Source organism: Aspergillus pseudoviridinutans (genome assembly GCF_018340605.1).
Source record: "Aspergillus pseudoviridinutans IFM 55266 DNA, scaffold_3, whole genome shotgun sequence".
Lineage (NCBI taxonomy): Eukaryota > Fungi > Ascomycota > Eurotiomycetes > Eurotiales > Aspergillaceae > Aspergillus > Aspergillus pseudoviridinutans.
Genome location: NW_025091283.1, coordinates 299,777 through 317,081, shown reverse-complemented (window position 1 = coordinate 317,081; position 17,305 = coordinate 299,777). Strand labels below are relative to the sequence as shown.

General features: G+C 47.7%; 7 protein-coding genes across 7 annotated transcripts; 4 read left to right on the top strand and 3 right to left on the bottom strand.

The window, feature by feature from the left end:
- Positions 1-443: 443 nt before the first annotated feature.
- On the bottom strand, positions 444-2,380 carry Asppvi_003839 (uncharacterized protein; the record flags this gene model as incomplete). The annotated part of the gene is made up of 3 exons (XM_043299796.1): positions 444-1,248; positions 1,374-1,893; positions 1,957-2,380. The coding sequence occupies 3 exons, from the start codon at positions 2,378-2,380 to the stop codon at positions 444-446; spliced, it is 1,749 nt and encodes a 582-aa protein (XP_043155731.1).
- Positions 2,381-3,544: 1,164 nt separating this feature from the next.
- Positions 3,545-4,060, bottom strand: Asppvi_003838 (LysM peptidoglycan-binding domain-containing protein; the record flags this gene model as incomplete). The annotated part of the gene is made up of 1 exon (XM_043299795.1): positions 3,545-4,060. One exon carries the CDS (start codon positions 4,058-4,060, stop codon positions 3,545-3,547), a length of 516 nt encoding a protein of 171 aa, XP_043155730.1.
- A 3,374-nt stretch (positions 4,061-7,434) lies between these two features.
- On the top strand, positions 7,435-7,822 carry Asppvi_003837 (uncharacterized protein; the record flags this gene model as incomplete). The annotated part of the gene is made up of 3 exons (XM_043299794.1): positions 7,435-7,513; positions 7,573-7,593; positions 7,653-7,822. The coding sequence occupies 3 exons, from the start codon at positions 7,435-7,437 to the stop codon at positions 7,820-7,822; spliced, it is 270 nt and encodes an 89-aa protein (XP_043155729.1).
- A 105-nt stretch (positions 7,823-7,927) lies between these two features.
- Asppvi_003836 (uncharacterized protein) lies at positions 7,928-8,588 on the top strand (the record flags this gene model as incomplete). The annotated part of the gene is made up of 4 exons (XM_043299793.1): positions 7,928-7,996; positions 8,093-8,240; positions 8,293-8,515; positions 8,585-8,588. 4 exons carry the CDS (start codon positions 7,928-7,930, stop codon positions 8,586-8,588), a joined length of 444 nt encoding a protein of 147 aa, XP_043155728.1.
- A 1,337-nt stretch (positions 8,589-9,925) lies between these two features.
- On the top strand, positions 9,926-11,525 carry Asppvi_003835 (uncharacterized protein; the record flags this gene model as incomplete). The annotated part of the gene is made up of 5 exons (XM_043299792.1): positions 9,926-10,127; positions 10,186-10,602; positions 10,828-10,971; positions 11,031-11,099; positions 11,155-11,525. The coding sequence occupies 5 exons, from the start codon at positions 9,926-9,928 to the stop codon at positions 11,523-11,525; spliced, it is 1,203 nt and encodes a 400-aa protein (XP_043155727.1).
- A 743-nt stretch (positions 11,526-12,268) lies between these two features.
- Positions 12,269-13,278, top strand: Asppvi_003834 (uncharacterized protein; the record flags this gene model as incomplete). Its single annotated transcript, XM_043299791.1, has 2 exons — positions 12,269-12,740; positions 12,782-13,278. The coding sequence occupies 2 exons, from the start codon at positions 12,269-12,271 to the stop codon at positions 13,276-13,278; spliced, it is 969 nt and encodes a 322-aa protein (XP_043155726.1).
- Positions 13,279-16,150: 2,872 nt separating this feature from the next.
- Positions 16,151-16,573, bottom strand: Asppvi_003833 (uncharacterized protein; the record flags this gene model as incomplete). Its single annotated transcript, XM_043299790.1, has 2 exons — positions 16,151-16,163; positions 16,254-16,573. 2 exons carry the CDS (start codon positions 16,571-16,573, stop codon positions 16,151-16,153), a joined length of 333 nt encoding a protein of 110 aa, XP_043155725.1.
- Between the last annotated feature and the right edge of the window lie 732 nt (positions 16,574-17,305).

Genomic DNA, 17,305 nt, shown 5'->3' with positions numbered 1-17,305 from the left:
ACAACGGTGCGCAAACCAACTTTGTCTTAAGCGCTCACCTGCCAATCTGGCGTGATATCGATCTGGATAAGCCCATTCCTCTTTCCCTCAGACTGAGATCAGTTGCTGTTGGCGGGTCGGCAACTTTGGCCCTGTCGATGGCTTGACGCAGCAGCACCGCCTTTCTCAGAAACTGCCACGGAGATACATCGTCTTTTGTGGCGTAGTTAGTGATGTAGTAGATTAGAGCCAGGGATTTCGAGACAGTTGGAATCCAAGAAATGCCGTGGTTTGAACAAAGGCACCTGACGATAGCCGGATTCCACGGGCTAATCCAGGGATGGTTTCGGGCTAGGTGAATAACGCCAAATTTGTCGATCCTCGAGGACGGCACGAGTTCTCGAGGCATGCCAAAGCGACAAGACCCTCGATGCGGACATTAGCGCGGTTTTTGAAGCAAGTGGCTAAGTGGTTCTTGGAGTGCAATTGTTAGGTCGAGCGACGAGATTGCTATCATGCGCCAGTCTGAGGTTGAATTCGTAGTCTGATTCTGGATCGGAAGCCGACGGACCGGTAGCTGGAAGATTCACTTCCGGATCAGTAAAAATACTCTCGTCTACGCTTTGGATGATAACCTTTTCCAGGTAATGGATCATACGGCCAGCAAATTCGGGGTCGGAGAGAACGCGACCGCAGAGTACCGAAAGAAAGATTGCGCCGTAGCCATACCATACCATGGGGTGCAAGTGCAACATGCCTCTTCCATTGGTCTCGACCACCCGATAATGGTTAGAGGCGTCTCCGAGGATCCCTCCGTGATTCTTGCCGCTGGCTAACAGACCATCAAGAACAGCGGTACAGACGTGATGGAAGAAGGTCGCAACCGCCACCGGGTTCGACGTCGCGGTGGCAGCACGGATAGCCGAGTTTGAGGCAGAAAGGATGTCTTCAGAATACTCGACGCCGGCAAGGACCAGAACAAGTGGACTCCGAAGATCTGAAGGGTTGATAGTGAGCCAAAAAGCAGGCATTCGAAAGCGGACAATTAGGCCTCGGATCTCAGAGCGCATTCTCAATTTTTGCGCGAAAGACCCGGGAACCCATATTGCAATGGTCTTCATAACGAATAGCAACCGGGAAATAGCAGGGTCATTGATCTCATGATTGGAGTCAAGATCTTTTAATGCATTGCGTAGCTGATCCTCTGTAAGAGAAGCAAGATCGCCGTTGCCGACGGCCAGTGATGACGTTCGAGAAGCAATTTGTTTGCTAGTGAAGATTTTCGAATTTGTAGAGCGTTATCGTTCTTTCGACACCCAAACAAACGAAGTCCTCTTCTTGGCTAGTGTGTCTAAGCAAGTTACAAGCCACGTCGAATGTGTTAAAGATAGTACTCTCCAGCAGTCTCGGCCCAAAACTCCTCCCGACGTTGACGAAACTCCCGCTCAGCGATCCGCATCTCCTCTGTTTTCCTATTCTCTGGAATCGAGTACCATCCGCTGGATTGGCCCTGGAGATCCTTCATCACACGCAACAAATCCCTTCTTCTATTGTCGAAAAGCTCTCCGTCGAATTCGTTCTCCCAGCCCGCATCGCGGTAGAGCTTCTGTAGAGCCCTCCACTCATTAAGATCACCACGTATGCTATCCTGGCCGACTTCCCTGTCCTCGCATTGAACAGCAGCCTGGGGATCAGTGGGATACCGAATTCCGCCGGGGAAAATGTTCTGGAATAGAATGGGATTCTCCTTAATTTTACGTTTTGGAACTCTCGCTCCGTCATTCGGATCAAAATACGGGACGTATTCAAGATCCCGGAATTTCTTGAGGACCTTTGAGAAGAAATCTTCACATGTTTGGCGGGGGCAGTCCTGCCATTCCTTTTGGTTCAGGTCACACCATTCCATTATAGTCTCTGGTGCACGGTTAGCTAGATCATTGACCAACTAAAAAGAGCCCAAGGAGAGAAGCAACGTACGGTCATGGGCGTCATAGAGCACATTTACTCCATAAAAAGCAGGGAATGTCAGTCGAAGGATGGACGGAGGAAAGAGTCCCTGCGCATCCTTATCCGTGTGATCGACCCATCGAAGGGTCTCCAACATGTCATTAGCATTAGCTGTCTCTCGCTGTTTCAGATAATTAACCAGCTTGGCACGAGGAATCATTTCTATTCCTTCATCGTTGTAACTCCAGACTGCTTCATTTCTAATCGCTGGCAGGTGTTGGACGAGACCAATCACTTCGGGCTCAAATCCAAGTCTCTGGAGGCGTCCAACATCAGTGTCGTAGGGAGGATACAGGACATCATTAGGGGCGATATAATGGGCTTTGACAAATAGAGTGAAGAGTTGCGTGAGTCCATTGATGAGACACTTGTGTTTTTCGCGAATTGGATCCATAATGATTAGAGTAAGTATAAGTGGTTATTTCGTGGGAGTTGGAGAGAGCAGAGGGAGAAAAAACAGGCGGGGAAGATATTGCGTAGTTGTACGGAGTTATGCAGGTGTCTTGTATTATACCAATCTCTATTCCATGGACAGTCTGGTCTTGGCATGTTTTATGCACTTATTTTTAATATTACGTATTCATATATAAAATTGTGGATCCCTAAGACTAAGAGAACCAGAACCTGGTACAGTGGGTACTCTTCATAATAGAATAACAGTGAGGCATGCTGATAATTACCTAATACTTAGTTAAATTCATGAATCATAACAGGCCCCATTATTGCACCTCTCATAATCTGTATACAGGAGTATAGAGAATAGACATATTTAACACATAGATAGCTCTTATACATGTGAAAACATATTGCTACCATCTATTATCTATACTATTATATTGCACTCTAATTCATCCATTCTCCCTTCCCAGGTTTATTGATATTCCTCTGTCCAAATTTCAATGCTTTATCTATAACACATGGTGATGGACTCAATGCCAATTCCTGCAAGTCTTTATTTCTGCCGCCTTTCTAAGTCAAGGCCCCCTGGCTAAAAATCCCGTAGCTATTATGTATACAATAAGTCAATAACCTATACATGTAAAATTTCTGCAACATAATACTTACTATTTAGATATCCCCAGGATAAATGTTAACAAGATCCTTAAGGTACTTTTGGTGCAAGGAATCCGGCCGGATTTTGGTGTCCCCACAAGGCCAAAAGACCAATACTCCCGTCAGATAGGAACCACCTCGGGAATCTGAACCTATATAGCGGCGCAAAGGGTAGATTCACTATATCCACCCAAGGTGGGATAATGATATGGCAGGGGCTATAGGTCCAAAGTATCGCGCAAGGAATGAGTAGAGCCAAGACCGAAGTGTAGTGTATCCTGAGTAAAGCTGGTAGCAAGCGTAGGAATAGCTGGTTTCCTTGGAAAATATAACGGAACATATAGAATACTGATATTACAAGAATTCCTTTGTGGCCCAACACAGCTGATAGAAAATAGCCGACCAATGCACTTCTTCTATGACTTCAATTAACTTTGGCTTCCCTTCGCCCCTTTCAAGATCCTAATTTTGGTCCAATTGAGATCGGACTTCAACACGTCGATACTTACGCCCCATTCACGCAATAAGCGTAGTCCACCCAGAGATTGCTGCAGGTACTGTCCAAGTATGGATTCCACGCTCTCAGCTGTGCAAATGTGATCCCGTATTTGGTATCAATCTTAGAGCAATCATCTCCAGCCACAGCAACGTACCACTCATAGCAGAAGGAAGTGGCCCCGGGCTGGGTTGGCGCTGGTGGTGCCACTGTCGTGCTGGTGGGCGAGGTGCTGATCGAGCCGCCAGTTGACGAAGGGGTCGGAGTCGGACTGGCTGAGGAAGAGGCAGTAGTTGTCACAGTGGTGCCACTGACTAATGCTACACAGTAGGAAGTGTTTGCCCATAGATTAGTACAGTCCACATTGATCTGAGGATTCATCAGGCGGAGTTGGTCGAATATAATGGAGAATTTCATCACAATCATATTACAGTCATCGCCAGTCACTGTATCATAGTACAGGCCACAGTTAGAGACGGTTCCCGGAGGCGTCCCCAACGATGGTACTGCTATAGTGGTGTACATAGTATTGGGTGAAACTGGTATAGGTGCAGCAGGAGGGGCATATGCACCTCCAGGGGGCCTAAGGGCCAGAGTGTCAGCACATCACTGAGTCATATAAGGGAGGGACAGAGGATTATATGACCATACCCAATGCAAATAGTATCCCCTGGGAACACCGGCTCGTGTAATGCTGCTGCATTCCACCTCATGAACTGTAAATATAATATATTGGAATAAGGGCCGTCGGGCTTGATGAGCTCTGTTCCCCAAATACCACCATCAACCCAGATTTTCACTACATTGCAGGGTTCAGGAAGACAATATATTCCATTATCCATACACCTGCAATTGATACCTCAGTTAAGGTCGCGCAGGGAAGCTGTGGCTACCTGATATTCCACTGAGAAAGTACTGCAGTTCACCCATGGTGCGTCTAGGGTCACAGTACACAAACATTTACTAGGACCAGTCCATTGTAGCTCAGCGCGGCTTGATKCAGATGTTCAGGTTAGATCCCACTTAATCAAAAATAAGAACATTCAAGGGACTCTCTTACTTTGCTCGGGGAGGTCCAGATTGATCAAGGACAGGGAAAACATAGAGATCTTCTTGAAAGCCGCAGTTCTTTTGAATGTTTGCCCATGCCTGAGCCTTCACTTCGCTGATTTGCGAAAAACAGTCAATCCTCTGATGCTTGGAGTGAAATGATGGAAGGAGTACGTTACTTATATGTCTCACCCCATCTGGACATGAACCCCAGTTTGAATCGCTGCAGGAAACAAGGGGAGCACTGGATTTCAAGGGGGTATTCGTCATACTCTAATCCCAAGCTAGAATTCAACGTGCCCTCAGCCGGGGGTTTGCCGATATATCGGTAGTCAAGCGCTGGGGAAAGGCACTCAGTTATCGTTGGATCAGATGTAATGGAAATGTTTTATAGCTCACCAGCTTTCCTCCCAGAATTGAACGTTGGTTGGGGCGGCGGAACGGTGTCATAAGGGAGAATCACAGTTCCGTTTTCATCTACAGCGTTGGTCCCATTAAGAGGATCATCTGTGCGCCGTCGTCAGTGTACCCAAATTTTCCGCCATGCTAGAGCTCTAGAAAAAGAACTGACTTATCCAATCCGGATACCACTTGTCCGTGTATTGTGGCCAAGTGACTGTCGGAAGATATTCAATGAACCATTTATCCTGCTCAAGCAAGCACCAGGAGGAGCCGTCGGCCAAGCATGTAAGATTGTATTTGTACTCATAGAAGTCAACTATCTTCTCCGCATCCATTGTCGAGCCGCCCAGGGGAATTGACAAGCCCGCGCAGTTGGATGTCACAATTCCTTTCAAATTGCTCAAGGATTGACGGCATTCCAGCGTGCAAAGACTGCCATAGTATCAGCAGCTGCACTCAGTCACCAATTATCTGGCGGGACAAACACTGTTAGGTTTGTTGCATTCCACCCTACCCAATCTGTTTGCATGTACAGACGAGAAACAAGAGGATCGCATTACAGGGATGTGTTAAAGCTTGCAAGGCATTCCGCCGAAGTTGTGGTCAGGAAGATGGCAGACTGAAGGCCGTTGAACAGGGTAGTTGCCGCATAAGCTTTACCTGCGACAGCAAGAGATACCCCCAATATTAACTTAGTGACAAGCATCGTGAGGGTATTTCTCACTGGAAGAAAAACAGCTCTCTTGCAGTCCAACAGGCGGAGGAGTTGGATAATCCCTCAAAAACAGAGAACAAGACAGCAGGATGAGTGGGCTCGCATGCGGCATAACTCGCAGAATAGTATATATGCATTTTCAGTCCTCCCCATTTCATCATAAAATTGCTAGTATCATTTCTGGTTAGTGTTACCAATACCCAGTCGTAGGTATCTACCACTGGATAACCAATCAATCTCCTCCGTTTTTACTCTTTAGCTTGGGCGAAAATACATCAGCACTAATGCCGGATAAGGTATGTATCATGTCCGAAGTGGGTCGTAATTCTTGAATTCTTAAGCTTTGTTTACTCGGCAGTGTCGGCACTTCGTCAGGCAAGGTACATCGATCACATCGATCACATGATGGGATTCGGTGCAAAGAAACAATATCAAAATGACACTACCGCCTCAGATGAAATATGAGCTTTCATCTTCGGAGTACTCCGTAGACTAGGACTTAGGGAAATTATAGTGGGGTTAATCCGAGACCCCATCGTAAAGCTTTTTATGAGGGCAGGACAAGCAGGAGCCAAAGGGAGTGCTTGCCTCAGTGAAACACTAAGACCGCCAAGCCCTCCAAGATCCTAGGGCGTTTCAAGACGCCATATAGTACCAAGTATCTACAAGAATACTTTACCTAAACTGGAAAGAGAACTCGAACCAATGCTCTCACCGACCGTTTAGCATACAGCTCCACAACGCAGCCTTGTTGTGGTATGTTTACTCTGATAGGCAAACGCCGGCCGGATCTTCACACTATTTTATAGATGAACATTGCTAACAATCCATCTCTCAGCGCCTTTCTCGGCCTCTCGTGCCTCATGAGTCAAGCAGATCCTACTTCAGGTCCATGAGCCACCCTATTTGTTCCGTGTGGGCCTACTCTCGTCTAACCCTTCTTCCTCCTCCTTCCGCTCCTCCGAGGCTCCATTATCGGCGGGTGCTCGTGTCGTATTCCCACTCGGATCTTTACCCTTGACGATCATATCCAGAACAGGGAAGACTGAAGGAGGTCGAGATCAAGATGTATGATCTCGCTCTTTTTAGGTCCACTGGGTCACACTAACTACAGTCCAGCCTCGGTCTGGACCTCGTATCATCATATGATGTTACCTAACCCATCTTTAGTATTATGATGTACTACTATCTCATTACTCGAGTCCGGTGGTATCTATCTATTTCCGTGTTGCTGTACTGAGCACTGGTCACGCAGGTTCTCCACTACAAACCGGAACCTCTTTTATGGGTCTGTACCTGGCCGAGTCGTGGCTCAGCAGAAGTACTTCAAGCCTGTGCAGAACCCATCAAGTATAGCGTTTCCCGTTATTGTTCTCTAACTCATTGCGAAAATGATGGGCCTCAATAAGTTTCGTAGGTTAGGTATTCTTCAGTTGCTTGTGGTGGTTTCTCTACTATTATTAATACATCCGACGCTGGTTCAGTGTCAGCAGGATGCTATCTGCTCAGAAACAAGCCCCTGCAAAATTGGATGCTGTTCAAAATATGGTTCGAAGGTTCCTTGATTACCAGGCGCACACAAGCTGACCGTAAAGCAGGAAGCTGTGGTTTTGGCCCTGAATTTTGTGGAAACGGTACGGATCAACATCCATATGGCTTTGAACAGTACATGTAGATGGAGTGCAGGAAGACTAACAATGGGATGACCTAGGGAACTGCAAAAGCACCTGCGATGCAAAAGCAGAGTGTGGACAATATGCACCAGCAGGGCACGAGAAATGCCCCCTCAATGTCTGTTGTTCATCATTTGGGTTGGTGTTGATGCCTGACTAATCAACTTGCTTATCTTGCTGACTCTTTCGTGTTTTAGATTCTGTGGAACAACAGCAGAGTGAGACTTTCCCCGTCTCCATTTAGAGGTCTGGCATGCTCAACTGGCTTCCTTTCTAGGTTTTGCGGCGATGGGTGTCAAAATGGCTGTGGTGAGATCGAACGGCCATCTGGGACAGGAGCCAGTGCTCGTTCTAGGACAATCGGCTACTACGAAGCGTGGTCGTATGGGCGTCAATGCGACTCCGTCGCGCCGGAAGATATCGATGCCAATCTGTGGACTCATATAAAGTAACAAAGTGGAACTCTCCATACTACTCAGAGTTTACTGATTGCAGTGGTTTACCAGCTTTGCTTTTGGACTGATCCATCCTCAGACCTTTCAGCTCACCAAAATGAACTCGTACGATGATCAACTGTATCCTCGAGTCGCCGCCCTCAAGCTGCAAAATCCCAGTCTCAAGGTGAAGCTTGCTCGTCTCATTATTCACCTTCTTTTTCTCTCTTCTTTCCTTTTCCACTGCCAGTCAGACATTCTTTTGCTGACCAACTTCATTCAGGTTTTCATAGCCATCGGAGGTTGGGATGCCGGAGGCAAGGTCTTCTCCGATATGGTGTCAACCCCGGAAAATCGGGCTACATTCATTAAGTCTGTGGTCCAGTTTTGCCAGACACAAGCGTTCGATGGCATTGATATCGACTGGGAATGTATGCGTCCCTACTGCTAATTATGGGATTCATCTCACCACAGTTCTCATAGACCCTGTTGACGATGATCGTGGTGGGCGAGCGGAAGATTTTGCCAACTATGTCACATTCATGAAAGAGCTCAAGTCGGCAGCTGGACGGCTCGGACTTTCTTTGACCCTCCCAAGCAGCTACTGGTATCTCAAAGGATTTGATGTGTTAAATCTTGAACCGTACGTCGATTGGTTCAACTTTATGAGCTATGATATACATGGGACCTGGGATGGCAACAATGCGTAAGTCATCATGTGCAGTGGGCCTAGCGACACCTCGTCCACTACGGAGAAAGTATGACTGACAGTCAGGTAGATACACAAAGCAGGTTGTAAATCCTCATACTAACCTGACGGAGATATCACAGGGGCTTGATCTTCTATGGAGGAATAACATTCCCTCAAAGAAGGTTGTGCTTGGCCTTGGCTTCTATGGCCAGTCCTTTACTTTATCAGATCCATCATGCAATACTCCCGGCTGTCCATTTGCCTCTGGGGCGAATCCCAGAGAATGCACAGGTCAAGCCGGCATTCTCTCTAATGCAGAGATCAACAGAGTCATTCGAGCACATGACCTTACACCAGTCTTAGATAAGGCTGCCGGAGTGAAGTACATCACTTAGGACAATAATCAATGGGTCTCATATGATGACGCCGACACGCTCCAGATAAAGATGGATTTCGCAAACAAGCTCGGGCTGGGCGGAACTAGTAGGCTGCTCCGTTCAATTGCTGAAGACAGAACTGTTTCTGACTCCCATGTAGTGGTCTGGGCTTTGGATCTGGACAACGCAGACTCCCAATCAGCACAGTATCTCAACTCAGGGGGGAATATGACCAACACGAATGGTTTTAGTATTGCAAAGAAGGCAGCCAATACTCAGCAGGCAGTGTCTGCAAAATTGGCATTCTGGACTCCCTGCATGACAGAAAAGGAGCAAAAGGTCTTGGGCTGCCCTGGTGGTAGGTGTCTCTATCCTCACCCTGCAGATTTACCGACAGCGCTAAATTCTCATGTCCTCGTAGGGTACCACGAGCTGCTAGTGGGGCATGGAAAGGTGTATGACGCGGACGACTTCAGGGCTGTTGAGGGTTGTCATGGGTCACTAAACAGGTTGTTGTGTCTAAGCAACGAGGCCGTCGGGCGCAATTGCGCCTGGAATAGACGGCCAGATGGGGTACGCGACAATTCTAAGTGCATCATATATACATGGCTAATATCAGTGTTTAGAGCAAGATTTGTGATCAGCGCTGCCCTAAGGGTACCATCTATCTCACTCAGAATACGCACCCAGCCAGAGACAAGAAGGACTGTGCCCATGGTACTTACATTTCAGTTTGTTGCGAAGATATCAAGACCATTACGCAGGTATGCCCCAATCAGTACTCCAGCAACATCATATTCTCAGGTAGTTTTTCGAATATGGGAGCAGTAGACTCCTCATTCTCCCTGAAGAGCTCCACCAGCAAAAGAGACAATCCAGAGGCTAGCGACGTTAGTAGGGAGATTGATCAGACATTATCATCAGTATCAGAGTCCAGATATAGTTCTCAATCACTTGATCGACGTGCCTACGACGGTTATGACCCAAGTGAGAATCCCCGCTGAGTTTGTTTCGTAAACCTAACCGAGTGGCAGGCAATCCCTGCGACATGGATATTGATTATGATTTTCCTCAGCCTCCAAGAGCAGATGGATATATCCCTGCTTATGGATTCTACATGCTATACAGTGGTTCTGGGAGCTACAGACTAGGTCCTTGGCCTACAAATCCTCCAAAAGGCACCATCACAAGTACAGTGACCCCTGCATCGAGGACAAGAGATAGTGTTCATGTAACCAAAACCTGCGACGGTAAGAGAACGTCTAACAGCCGCAATCCAATATGTGCCTGACCTAGCATTGCTACCAGGTCAACGCTATCCCCAGGCCTGTACAAACATTCGATCGGCAGCAACCTGGTATGGCTTGCGAACGCTTCCATGTCCTGACCAGATCGTTCGCTACAACCCGGGTCGAGAAGGACCGGATAAATGGTCTAGCTCGCACCATGATGGGTGGAAGTCCTGGATCACTTCAAGCGTCTGGGCTCCCTATGCCGGAATGATGAAGGATAGCGATTGTGAGGCAGATGAGTGGCCACCCTTCAACATTTGGGGGTCGCGAAACAAGGGCTCTGCTGGTATCATAATTCGATACCTCCCGGGAGGACAGAACGGAGGTTTGAACATACCACAGCCCTATCTTGACTGTTATTTCGAGAGCTGCGCTAATCAACCTCTAGGTGTTGCAAACGCTGCCGGATCAAAGATTAGAGTCGAGCAAGATTGTAAGCTCCCTTTCTCAAAGAATAGTCTGCTTTGAAAACCTGACGTGGTTCCAGGTGGAGCAATTCCGCCTCCTGTAACAACCAGCACGTCAACCATTAGAACATACATCGGACTATTCACAGATACTGTTTGGGTCCAAGAGCATCTCACCTCTACCATCACGTCGATTGTCATGGATTAGAAGAGCATACCCGTCGTTACAGGAGATCCTGATCTTCTGACAGCAAACGATTGCTGGCCTCGAACGCTGGCTCCGGACGCTGAGCCTGGGTTTGCTCTGCTGGCAGACGACGGCTATTATTTTCGGAACGGCATCCCCTTTAATTTTCCATTTCGCTACACCACGACTCCTGCCGCTTCTGTAACCGGTATGGTAACTCTCTTATTCTTGAATCCTCTCTTGTCAACTGACAAGTACATCATCCAGCTGGCAAGACCAAGCCCGTCAAGCGATCTGTAGAACGAGCGTTAGAAGTATTGATGTTTGATGATGAAAGTATGTTTATCATTCCACCTTCGCCAGGGTTATCCGCCAAACTCACCTTATACAGCTGCGCGATATGTGATAGATGATGGCAACAGCACTCGCCCTGCGAATTCGTCTGAGGTGGCTGAACATCTTGGGATCGAAGAATGCGAAGATCCCGAATGCACTAAGGAGAAGGAACATCTACGTCGTCATGCAGCGAAGCATCGCCGCAGGCTCAACTACATCCGAGAGCATCGGAAGGAGATGCAGTCCATGATTGTAGCAGGCATCAATTCTCCAATGGACTTCGAGACAGCAGGCATCCCCGTTTCGGAGGTGTTGACACATCATGCAAAACCGACGTTATACGCGACGACCAGTATCGCTACCGCAATGCCAATGCGGCCTGGGATATCTGTACAGACACTTGTTCCACAGGAGACCGGCCTCTGACTTAGTCTGGAGCATTAACTTCCAGAATATGCACAGTCGTGTCGATCAGGTCCATAGATATTCTATCCTCAAGAATTGATATATAGCTGGAAGCAGAGTGCATGCAGCGCCAATGTATATATATTCGAACCCTAATGCCAAGGCAGGTATTCAATATAGGAATGCCGGGGGAAAGCTGTTTTCTGGCAGTATCATTATAATCAGCATTGTTAGACGGCACGGATAGCAGTGAATCCGTGGTATCTACTGTGTAGAAAGTTCATCTTGACTTCTTATCTCCAGAGTCAAAGTGGCAATTCAGAAGCTTGTTCTAGTTCACTCAGGACGGGGGTAATTATATACCTCTCTTGATAGTGGTTGTCCCATGAAACTGCTTATCATCCTACTGGCTGTCAGCTGCAACTTCCCCTCTGCCTAGACATTTGGAAGACGCTCTGTGTCACCATGTCGTCATGCTCAGACTGCTTGCAGCCTTTTGATGCGATCCATAAATATGGGTCATGAGAATCCCCCTCCCCAAAATTCACTATTATGAAAAATCCAAAGTATCTTTCTGGTTTTTAAACTAGTGTTGGAGGATCCAGCGGCTCAGAACAGAACATAGATACTCAACGGAGATGATTAAGAGCTAATGACGATATCCAATAAGACGCAAACTTTCAGCATCCGTCCCGGTGCTGTCCAGAAGATTCGCTGTTCCCAGCACAAATGACAGAAATTATCCAGAGCTTCAACGACGCCTTATGCCACATGCAAATTACGTACGCCATGGACATTGGCGGGATGGCAATATTGCGGCCTTGGGAGCATGCCATGGTCTAGGGAATCTCTACTCTGACCAGGGCAAGCTTACAGAGGCCGAGAATATGTACCAGCGAGCACTAGCAGGCAGAGAGAAGGCGCTAGGTCTTGATCATCCATCCACCCTTGATACAGTCAATAACCTTGGGAACCTCTACTTTGATCAGGGCAAGCTGAAGGAGGCCGAAAAGATGCACCAGCGGGCACTGGCAGGCTATGAGAAGGCCCTGGGCCCTAATAATATATCTACTCTTCATGCAGTCGGTAATCTTGGACGCCTTTGCTCTGCTCAAGGCAAGTTTCTGGAGGCGGAGAAGATGTACCAGCGGGCTCTAGCAGGCAGAGAGAAGTCTCCGGGCCCTGATCATACATCTACCTTCAATACAGTCGATAATCTTGGGCTTCTCTACTCTGGTCAGGGGAGGATGAGAAGGCGCTGAGTCCTGACCATCCAGTCACCCTTAATAAAGTCAGTAATCTTGGGCTTCTTTACTCTGCTCAGGGCAAGTTTATGGAGGGGGAGAAGATGTACCAGCGAGCACTGGCAGGCTATGAGACGGCACTGGGTACTGATCATACATCCACCCTCGATACAGTCAATAATCTTGGGAAACTCTACACAGTTAATGGCAAGCTTAAGGAGTCAGAGAAGATGTTCCAGCAAGCACTGGCAGGCAGAGAGAAGGCTCTGGGTCCTGATCATCCATCTACCCTTGATACAGTCAAGGATCTTGGGCATCTCTACATATTTCAGCGCAGGTTTAAGGAGACAGAGGAGATGTACCAGCGAGCACTGGCTGGCTGTGAGAAGACACTGGGCCCTGATCATCCATCCACGCTTGGTGCAGCCAATAATCTTGGATTTGTTTACTTTTTACAGGGCAAGCTAAAGGAGTCAGACGAGATGTGCCGGCGCGCACTTGCAGGCTATGAGAACCCACATGAGACCTGACCATACATCCTGTCGCATCGCACACTTGGGGTCCGACGTCACAATATGTTCACAAATGAAGCGCGCTACGGAAACACTCCAAATTGCAGGATAATTGGGGTGGCAAACCAAAAAAATTCATTTCTCGCCGCATATTCCACTGGAATGGCAAGACGCTGGAGGACCACTGATCGTTATGTCAGACGACAATCAGCAGGAGCTGGCTGGTGTGTAACGGGAATCGTATAGCCCAGATAATCTGCAATTGTTAGTTGTTCCGTCCTTGGCGCATTTGTGTTCCCAACCTCAGTATCATGCGGCAACATAGCCAGGATCCTCGGAGGATCGCGATCTGAACAGAATGACGAGCTTAAGTTTATGTCACGTTCATGGTGGCATGGTCTTCTTGCATACAAATTGCTGGAAGTCGGAGGATAGGCGGTTGACAATAGTTTCAGCTGACATTTCGTCCGAAGAAACGCACTCATGCAGCAATTGGGAGGGTTGCTCCTGTTGATGATAGCCTTGATGATTTGCTAATGTTTCCTTTCGAGAGAAGCTGCTCAGACCACACGCTCATTCAGTTAAACAGAATGCTAACTGCGTTGCCTGCTTGCGTACCTCCTATTGCATGTTTTCTCAGATACTTGTAGCGTTTTGTTCCAGTGTGGGTTCGCTGGCGGCGGGCAGACTCGAGGACTGTTGTCCATGGTTAGGCCAGGGAGGAGAAAAGCAAGCATCGATTATGTTGACGATGTTTTATGTTATTGGCCAAACTTCGTAAGAATGTCACTTCAGGGTAGTTTGGTTTATGTTGCAACAAGCAACGAGCTTAAGGAATGATTGATCAACATACCAGCGTAAAAGAGCACAAAGGCCGAGTGGGAGGTGCTCATTGAGTGCGGCAATAAGACTCTGTCCCTTCTTGGCCATAGAGGGTTAACCGTTTCCGTGGAGTATATGACGTGTCGATGGGCGGAGAATTATCTGCCGCTTAGCGACAAAGATATTAAGTGGGGATTCACCGCCTAGGGAAGTCGCGCCTTGCTGGCTTGTTATGTCCTTGGGCACTTAGGATCGGTGGCTGGTACTACGCACTGGGCACTAAGGCACCTCTGCTTTCAACTGTGGTGGCTCCGATAGCCACTGTTCTCTGTGTCCTCGAATCCGAAGGCAACTAGGACTCCCTCCCAGAGCAGTGAAAGTTTATCGTAGAATAGCCAACAACCTGCTGTCAGAAATCCACGTTGCACGTAATAGAAGAGGAGTCGGCAAATGTCTTCAAGCCGGTTTAGTGTCCATAGTCTTAATGAAGCCGCATAGTAGACGTGCGCCCACGGGGTTAGCTAGAGCAACACACAAAGATTCAACTCCATAATTAAATACAGAAGGACAACGGGCAGTAGGCAAGGATGCACGGGAGGCAGATAAACGCAACCGCGTTTGGAGAGTCCGTCCAACATGGCCAGAACCTCCTTGCGCGACCAATCAGAGGTTCGCTAGGTGTTATCAAGGACTGACGTGATGATCTTACACACAGATTCCCTCTTCGATGCTAGCTCTATGTACTTTTTCTTTGGGTTTCTTTGTGTTTGATGACCAGACTCGCACGTGATAGCGACCTGATTAATGATTAGTCAGTCCCATCGCGACTTGCTCTTATCGTAACCTACCCATCGTGGACGAGCATCGACATCACTCATCCTTAGAGCCTGCGTTGGATTCTCTCCAGCCATTCTTTTGGCTCCACAACAAAACAAAAGGCCCAGGCACTTCTGCATCTCTTCATCCAGCATTATGGTCTCAACCAAAGCATACAGAGGAATTACAAGCCCGCAGAACCCATTACGGAGGTGTTTGAACGGGTGACATCTAAAGACACGTTCTAAAGTTCTTTCCATATACCTATGAGAATCTTAACGCCGCCGGAGAAGCTGAGATAATACTGATATGGCTGTCTCCCTGTCTTACCTCGAGTCCTTCGCTGGAGACAGATATATGGATCCAAGCAAAACGATGCGTATAAAGGGCGCTCTCGAAAACTTTGCTGAGTAAATCGCCGACAACTTCCTTCTTCCGTGTATGACGACCTACTGACCTTTTGATCCTCTGCTCGAGGGATAGGATGCCACCAAGGGGCCTGACATCGTTTGTTAGCTTTGTAATGGGTATTTATCTTGCCTTGGAGCGACTGATTCGCTGGGGTACGGTCATGTATCTTGGCCATCTTTTCCACATCTAAGTACCCTCATATGTCTCTGCGCAGCTTTTTTGCACTCGAGGAATCCTGTGGTCGTCGTCACGTGTCGGCTAGAAGTGACTACATTCCATTGCTGTCTTGTAGCATAAGAGACACCATAGAGCAGTTTCATACGCTTTGGAGACCTTGAGCTCTCCATGAACGCATATCCTATATCTCATGGGTAGATGAGCTAACTTTCTGGCGGCACCAAAATTACTATGCACATGCGTACTTTATCTGTTTGGAATTTCGAGTCAAGAATCGTATGAGTCGATACCTTTCTACTGCTCAGCCTTATCGAGCGTAGACTGTAACGGTGATAAACATTAACTTCGTATAAGTCTCGGCCTGCCGGCACCGTGTGGTTCTCCTAAATCTATTATGAGGGTATAATTATCAAGGAATAGTTCAGCAGCTGATCGTCTCCGGTTTGAGATAACATAATTCCCAACCGAGTCCCCCAAACCTACCGAGCCGCCCTCCTCTTCAGTATGGTTTCCGACCCGAAACGAAAGTACTGTATCACCAGTCAGTACTCGATGCTCAGCGCAATATATTATATAGTATACAAGGGGACTCACTATTCCTGGTAAGCATGGATTTTGGGATTGCGTAATCCCTGTCTCATCTTCATGAGATATAGCTCAACTTCTACGCGGCTCCACTGTAGAAAGTGTCAGCAAGGTGAGTACATATCTCAGGTGTTCAGTCAATGCTTTCCCTGAGAACTTTTGTCAACAGCATCATCGCCCACCCCTCAATTCCTTCCTCCCAGTGCAGCCTGTTATACCGGCCCAGCTCTTTTAAATGCGGGTCCTTGGCCCACGGCCCGATGGGAACTTTGAAACGACGCTCAGCAACATCTACAAACCCGGCCGCGATCATTTTCGCTTTCGCTTCATCGACGATCCTTAGGGTTTTTCCAAAAGCGTCGCCCGCTTGTAGGAACACATTTCCCCATTCTTCAAATATTGTGCCGTCAGTACTTCCATCTTCGGACTTCGGTACCATCGACTGCTCTGCTTGTTCGAGGTAGGCGCCTGGCCTTAAATGCCTAGAGCGAAGCCACCACATGGTTTAGTCTTGCGGATTCTCTATAGCGTCAGCTGGTCTGGCTACACCTACCGAAGCGCTTTTTTGTAGAACAACACCCAATCCGCGACACATCCGTATAGACCGCGGACGTGGATAAAATCAAAACTATTGGCCGGGAATGTCCACTCATCACAACAGTCGTCCACTTCAAACTGAACATTTGGCGGCACCAAATTTGGTTGAATCGGGGAGAGGTCAGTACCAGTTACTCTCGCAGAGGGGTGGCGATCGGCGAAGTCACTAGGCGATGGAGTGAGTGGAAATTATATGCATAAGTCCATGAAGACCCAGTGGAACGAACATTGCCCATATGCCAGTTCCTGTCCCAATATCCAACACTTCCTATATCGAGTTTGAAATCAGGTATGGGATCATCTGTGCCAGGAAAAGTGACCTGGTTTCCTGCTACATACTTGAGGATTTTTCGATATTGGTGCTAAGTATAATTCTCCGCGGAGAATGAGGGTATATAAATGATGGCTGAGGATTCTGTCACCATCTGTGCAAGCAATTTTGCTCCAAAGTTGAACTGGAGGCACGTACCCTAAATCAAGATGATCCATTGCGCGCTCATCATTTGGACCCCTATAGTCATCTCAGTCTGAGATATCTTTCATGTTATGGATTTCGTATTGCATACCAATAAGCACCAGAGTGATATGCATGATACCGCCGTCCATTCTCATAGTGATAGTCAAGAATACTACTGCG